Source organism: Delphinus delphis, chromosome 1, assembly GCF_949987515.2.
Source record: "Delphinus delphis chromosome 1, mDelDel1.2, whole genome shotgun sequence".
NCBI lineage: Eukaryota > Metazoa > Chordata > Mammalia > Artiodactyla > Delphinidae > Delphinus > Delphinus delphis.
This window is the reverse complement of record NC_082683.1, coordinates 20,013,356-20,020,302: the sequence shown is the minus strand read 5'-3', so window position 1 is coordinate 20,020,302 and position 6,947 is coordinate 20,013,356. Positions and strand designations below refer to the sequence as shown.

Genomic DNA, 6,947 nt, shown 5'->3' with positions numbered 1-6,947 from the left:
GGGCCACGCCCGTGCCCTGTTAGGGCTGAGTGGGTTAGAAATTATGATGATGTCACAATACAGGTGACAGATGGGGGCGTCGAGTGGCATTGTCCTGTCACAAGGGCTTGGGCGTCTTAGGTGGCGTTACAGGGTGGGGCACCGAAGGGGCAATGCGCTGTCCGAGTGCTGCCCTTGGGGCGACGTGGGGCAAGTAGCTCAACAGACACGGAGTCCAGGCGGCCACCGTCTGAGAGGTAGAAAGGGACCCTGCCCCGCCCTTTTCCTAAGGATGGGAGAACTGGTTCAGACCCAGGCAGGGTCACCGCATCACCCTCTTCCGCGGCCAGACGACCGTCCAAGCCCCCGGCTCACACCTGGAGACACCGCCAAGAAGCCCTCACCCCTCGCATTGTCCTTCTGTCCCGCCAGCCTGAACTACACTTCCCGAGGTGCTCCGGGGTCCCCAGGGGCGGGGCTCACTTGGGCTGTGGGGGGTGGGGAGGGGCCGGCACGTGCCGCCTCTCTCAGCCAATGAGGAGCCCTGCGGGGAGGTCACGTGCCGCTGTTTGGCGCTTTTGTGCGCGCCCGGGTCTGTGGGTGCTCAGAGTGTGGCCAGGCGGCTCGGACCGAGCAGGTGGGTGCGGGGTTCCAGGAGGAGGTGGCGGCGGCGGCTGCAGGCTGGGGGCAGCGAGAGGGACGCGGCCGGAGGGAGGGGCAGGGTCTTGGCAGCGACCCCTTGCTGGAGGGCGGCGGGCGGGGCCGCGGCCCCAGAGGGGCTGGCGGGCGGGGATCGCTCCGCTTTGTGTGTGGCTCGGGCGGAGCCTCGGCTTTGTCCCTGCTCCCCGGGGGCGCGGCCGTGGTGGGGAGGGGGCGCGGCCTGCTGGGCGAGCTCGGTGCGTTAGCCCCGGGAGGTCGTCGAGGAGACAATAGGGGGCGTAGGCCCTCGTTTGGCCCCCACCTTCCTCCTGCAGGCGCGGCCCCGCTGGGGTCCCCATTGTCTGAAGGGGCGGGGCGGCGCCCCCAGGGAGCAGCGCCCGAGAGCTTGACACCCCATGAGAGCGCTCCAGTCCTCATGGCGTGGGGCGCGGACCGCTTGGGTGGCGGCAGATTGGGAGTGAAGGAAAGAGGTGGTGAGCCGATGGTGGGGTACCCCACGTTTTTTTTTCCGGGGACTGCCCCACCCGCCCAGCTGCGGCGAGGGTGGGGGCCGCCGCAAGGTGTTTTTGGCGGGAGTTGGTGGGGGCGTCCGCACGGGGCGAGCCCGGGAAGGGCGGAGTTACCCGGATAGGACCGTTGGCCCCGCCTATCCCGCCCCTTCCCACGCGCGCGGGCTCCGGGGTGTTATGAGTTCGGGGAGATTCGAAAAGGCGCGGGGAGGAAGGGGGCGGGGCCAGGGGCCGGAGTGTAGGGCATGCTCTGATTGGTCGGGGGCGGCCTGCCGCTCTTCCTCGCTTGGGCCGGGGCCACGCCCACCCTGGATCTGGTGCTGAGTCTAATGCTCCGCCGGGGTTAGACCGTGTTGTTGACTCGGATTTTAAGTTCCAGGTGTTGAGACCCTGTATTCCTACGGTTTTGGTACTAGTCTGGGGTCTACAGGAATCATGACCTTTAAAAAAAATCAAGGGGTGTAGAATTTTTCATGAAAAATTCTACACAAGGCAGCAACTATTGTAACCTAAAACCTAGAGGTTCATAAAAACTAATTAATGTTACCAGCTGTTGGACAAGGAGCTTAAACCGCAGGAACAATGGGAGTTCGACATTATTGGTTAATATTAGCTTGGGCGTTTTGTTTTCCACATGGCAGACACAGACAAAGCAGGGTTGGGTATTTCATTTGCACAATGAGTTGTAGGCAGTGTTAAGATGGCTCCGGTCTCGCTAGGCGTTGAACCTGGAATATCTTCTCACCAGGGGGAAAATATAGGGGAGGAAAAAATCTTGTGACTTAAACTCCGTCTAATTTAAAAAATATAAGTATTTTTTGAACAGGCAAGCTCAGTTAACTTCATCTTCTGCAACCAGCGTTCTATTCAATTCACATTTTCCAGTGTTGGAGTATTTTATGGATTTTTATAATTTTCTAGTTAATGATGTCTTATTTAATTCCACAGTAGTGATTTTTCTGACATTGATTTATATGGATGTGATTTGAGGTCCCTTTGAATCGATGGCATGGAAATGCAAAGAAATTGATCGCATGCTTTTGAAAATCGTTTCCAGGGTTTTCCTTGCTAGTGGATTGTGTAGAATACACTGCCAGTCTCTTGTCTTCTGTTCACCATGGCTTCTTCTGGTAGGTAATCTATTTGGAAAATCCGAAATTGTGATGGGCTTCTAATTTTAGGAGATGGCTCAAGTCTTAAGCTTATAATTTGGCACTTGTGTTTTGGTCTTACCAAAAAAAAAATCTATTTTATAAATCAGAGAATAATTAAAAAAGAAAAAAATATTATTACTTGAATGTACTGAGAGCTCATAATTATTGTTTCATTATTAGATGATTTGGCTTGGTGTAAAGCAAAATGTGGAGTTTTGCATAAGTCTTTGTTTTGTTCAGGGAAATGATTGTCAAATACTGATATCTTAGAATGGTATTTATTAATCCAAAAATGTTGAGCTTTGTTTTTCTGGGAGGTGGTATTTAGATAATAATTTCTTGCCTGTAAACACAGCTGCTTCATCAGCCCTAATTCTATTCATTAAATTGATGTGGTTTTTAGAAAACGGTAGAACAGTTTATTAGAATAGGAAAACTCCATTTTTCTGAATATATTATAAATATGATCAAATCCAGATATCCAGGTGAAGGAACTGGAGAAGCGTGCCTCAGGCCAGGCTTTTGAGCTGATTCTCAGCCCTCGATCAAAAGAATCTGTCCCAGAATTCCCCCTTTCCCCTCCAAAGAAGAAGGATCTTTCCCTGGAGGAAATTCAGAAGAAACTAGAAGCTGCAGAAGAAAGACGCAAGGTAAACATCAATTCACAGAAAACAGGATATTTATTAATGTAATATGGCAAATCTGTGTTATTTTTATAAGAGGAGGAAAACAGAATTGTAGCCAGATGGTGATTATAACTGTGAAAATTACATATGCCAGTGGTGGGAACAAAATACCAGCCATCACTTATTGAGCTCCTATTGTGTACCATCTCCTTTACTTACATTCTCCTTTTCTACAGTGACCCTAGAGGGTAGGTGTGGTCTGAGATACTAGGTTAGAAAATGGTCTCAGGAATGTTGTCATTTTTCTGAGTCACATAGCTAGTGAGTATTGGAGCCAGAATTCAAGCCCAGGTCTGCCTGAAACCAAAGTTCATGCTTCTCATGCTTTCTTTTTGAAAAATAGATTTGTTGGTAGATGATTCTTTTTTTGTCTCTTAAGGTTTGGGGTTTTTTTGTTTTGTTTTTTGGGTTTCTGTGTATGTCTGTGGTTTTTTTGTTTTGTTTTGTTTTTTGAGAGCTGTACAATAAAAACATTTTAAATTGCTAGTTATGTGATTGTGTTGCTCAGCTGGCATACTGGTATTGTGGCAGCTATTATCTAAGTACTTCTGTTATAAAGTAGCTATCTTTAAAAAGAACTAGTCAGAAAAGTCAACAAATATTAATATGCTTGTTATAGAAAAATTGAGAACCGCAGAAGTTTATAAGTAGGAAATTAAAAGTATCCGTTATCTTACTTCGCAGAAATAACTATTGTTAACATTTTGGTGTATTTCCCTCTATTAAACGTTTCATTAAGAATTTTACAGAAATTCTCATTTAGTCCCCCTTTCCAACAACCTTGTTTGGGGTAAGTGGGTTTCATTTTAAAATTAGAGGAATGAAGGCACAAAAAGGTGAAGTAGTAACCTGCCTACGACCAACACAGTTAGTGTTTTGAAGTCTGGTACATGTAACCACACACATACACTTTGGGCCCCTTTTTAAGCTGCTGTAGCATGTGCTGTGCACCTTTTGGTGCCGCATGTTTTATGTATGTGTGCTGACCCACTGTCAACATGGAATTATTTCCCCAGGAAGAGTGGCTGTGTTTGCAATGGTGTTTCATCTCCCACCTGCTCTTCTTTTTGGTCTGAGTTGATGGAGTTCACTTAGTTTGAGTTCATGGAAGAGATGTAGCCAAAGGCTGGACAGAGACTTTTTTTAGGAATCAGTGCTGGCCCTGTAGTCATTAGTCTGCGCTTTACATAGTAACTGGCTAAATATAGTGAAACTCTTATCACGACTGGGATTTTGAAGAAGAGAATTAACAGAACTAGTGGCAGATGCTCTGAAGTTTTCATGCAAGTTGATGCTTCCAAACACATTGGAATCTGTTTGGCAATAAGCTATTCTGAGTCTGTTGAAGGAGGCACACCGTGGTAACAGAGCTCCAGTGGTCTGGAATTTAATGCAGCTCCCACAGAAAAAAGCTAATAAGCCTTTCCTTGAAACAAATCCTCTGACTTAAATAGTAATCTGGAGGCTTAGTCTTAAATTTTCTATCATTGCCATGTATTTTCTTTTTATCAATATGGTTACATTTTTTATAATGACCTAATTTTCTTTAGGTAGCCTTTGAAGTTAAAAAACCAAAATTCTTTACAATAAAGTGTCATTCCTAAGTGCATGTCACTCAAGTCATCTTGATACCATTAAGCAGTAAATCTTACGAATATTTCCTTAAGGAATAATTGGGCAAGAATCTCTGAACAAATACGGGCAGTCTTCCAAAGTAAATACAAACACTAGAAAAAGAATATAATTTTCACGGTATTTTGATATGGATAATTCAGGTCCTGACTTCAGTATTATTTAGAGATCTAATTTTCTATCTTCAATCCTCAATTAATAATTTCTTTTGTGATTTTTAACTACGCTAAGTAACATTTCAGAGCGCCTAGCCTGTTAAATCTTTTCCAGTCCCATGAAGCTGAGGTCTTGAAGCAGCTTGCTGAGAAACGAGAGCATGAGAAGGAAGTGCTTCAAAAAGCGATAGAGGAGAACAACAACTTCAGTAAAATGGCAGAGGAGAAGCTGACCCACAAAATGGAAGCCAACAAAGAGAACCGAGAGGCGCAAATGGCTGCCAAACTGGAGCGTTTGCGAGAGAAGGTTGGTGTCTCTTCCTGGCTTTGAGGGGCTTAAGAGCTTGAGGTTTGATACACCAACGAAGTGACTTGGACTCTCTGCCTTGATCACATGTGCTTGGTGTCTTTGTCATCAATTTTGGGGTTAACATGTTAAATCAGAGGCATCTTATATTAAATAAGAAGGAATATTCACCAATTCCCAGCATAATTGCACATTCTTTGGAAGAGCAGTAGAAGGCTGAATCATTAGGTTCCATGAGTGACCCAGGAAGTTCAAAGATGATGTCTTAGAACTCTAGTTATGTGATTCCCATAATATATAATTATATAATAATAGTATATTATTATATATGTTATATAACATACTTACTGATGCTGATTTGGGCCTCTTGGGGGTGTGACCTGGCAGGCTTTTTTTACTTGACTGATGGTATATACTGTTTCTTTACAGGACAAGCACATTGAAGAAGTGCGGAAGAACAAAGAATCCAAAGATCCTGCTGATGAGACTGAAGCTGACTAATTTGTTCTGAGAACTGACTTTCTCCCCCTCCCCTTCCTAAATATCCAAAGACTGTACTGGCCAGTGTCATTTTATTTTTGCCCTCCTGACAAATATTCTAGAAGCTGATGTAGGACTGTATAGGTAGATCCAGATTGTATGATGTTGTTTTAGGGGCTAAAGGGGAGAAACTAAAAGTGTTTTACTCTTTTTCTAAAGTGTTGAAGTCTTTCTAATGTAGCTATTTTTCTTGTTGCATCTTTTCTACTTCAGTACACTTGGTGTGCTGGGTTAATGGCTAGTACTGTATTGGCTCTGTGAAAACATGTTTGTGAAAAGAGTATGTAGTGGCTTCTTTCAAACCGTTAGATGCTGAATATCTGTTCACTTTTAAATCCCAATTCTGTCCCGATCTTAACAGATGCTACTGTACTTGAATGGTTAATAAAACTGCACAGTGCTGTTGGTGGCAGTGACTTCTTTCTGTCCAGGTAATAAATTGTCCAGTGATAGAGACCCTCCTAGTTTATATTTGTTCCAGATGGGGCCTTTAGGCTGGCGGAAATACCCAGCACACACATCACTGCGAGGTCCCTGCCCTGGAGTTTCTCGCTCCAGAGTCGTATGCATTGTCTTCTTCCACAATCGTCACTTTGTTGTGATGCCTCGGCTCCGATCAGCTGTTACGATAGTGTTTCAGATGTTTATTGGCAAACAAGCATTTTTTGTTTCTGTGCCCCCATTAAAAAGGCAAATGGTGTTTCTAGAGAATAGTTCAGAGAAATCTTAAGATCCTAGTTAGATATATTTGATGGTTTATTTGCTTTGTGTTACAGCTGGGGGTGGCGTGAATCCTAATGCTTTCCTGCCATAGGAGCCATTTCTCAAGAATCAAAAGAGTAGTAAAACCTTGTGGACCACTATAGCAGCCCTTATGCACTAAGAAAGGGAACCTTATTTTCTGGAGCAGCATTGACTTGGGTGGTGAAGGTTGGCAGTTGCTTCATCTTGTATCCAGAGGTTACAGTGTTCACAGTTGTCAAGGATTGCCTCTCAATTCCGGGAAAGCCTTTGGCAGCTTTCCTAGGCTATTTGGGAAATAGCCTTAATTACATATGATTATTTGCTTCTCAGACATCTGTGGAAAAGCTCTTGGAAGCCACGCTCCTTGAAAGTTTCCAGGATGACTGCTAATACTGCAGTGGGGTCTGCATGTTGCCATGCTTATGCCTCTGCAGCTCTTGATTTGGGTTTCACCAAACTTAGAATAATAGCCTACCAACCTTTCTTCTATGTTGTTAGGATTAAGTGAGTGTGTGTGTGTGTGTGTGTGTGTGTAGAGCACACTTAGAACTGTATTTAGTATATATTTAGCACTATATATA

General features: G+C 44.8%; 1 protein-coding gene across 1 annotated transcript; it reads left to right on the top strand.

Moving 5' to 3' along the window:
* The first annotated feature begins 533 nt into the window (after positions 1–533).
* On the top strand, positions 534–6,027 carry STMN1 (stathmin 1). Its single transcript, XM_060016808.1, has 5 exons — positions 534–616; positions 2,206–2,278; positions 2,780–2,952; positions 4,891–5,082; positions 5,512–6,027. The coding sequence occupies exons 2-5, from the start codon at positions 2,266–2,268 to the stop codon at positions 5,581–5,583; spliced, it is 450 nt and encodes a 149-aa protein (XP_059872791.1). The 5' UTR covers positions 534–616; positions 2,206–2,265; the 3' UTR covers positions 5,584–6,027.
* The last annotated feature ends 920 nt before the right edge of the window (positions 6,028–6,947 follow it).

Coding starts and splice junctions, on each gene's coding strand:
- STMN1 (XM_060016808.1), top strand. Junction 2,953..4,890: donor CTGCAGAAGAAAGACGCAAG/GTAAACATCAAT, acceptor AATCTTTTCCAG/TCCCATGAAGCTGAGGTCTT. Junction 5,083..5,511: donor TGGAGCGTTTGCGAGAGAAG/GTTGGTGTCTCT, acceptor GTTTCTTTACAG/GACAAGCACATTGAAGAAGT.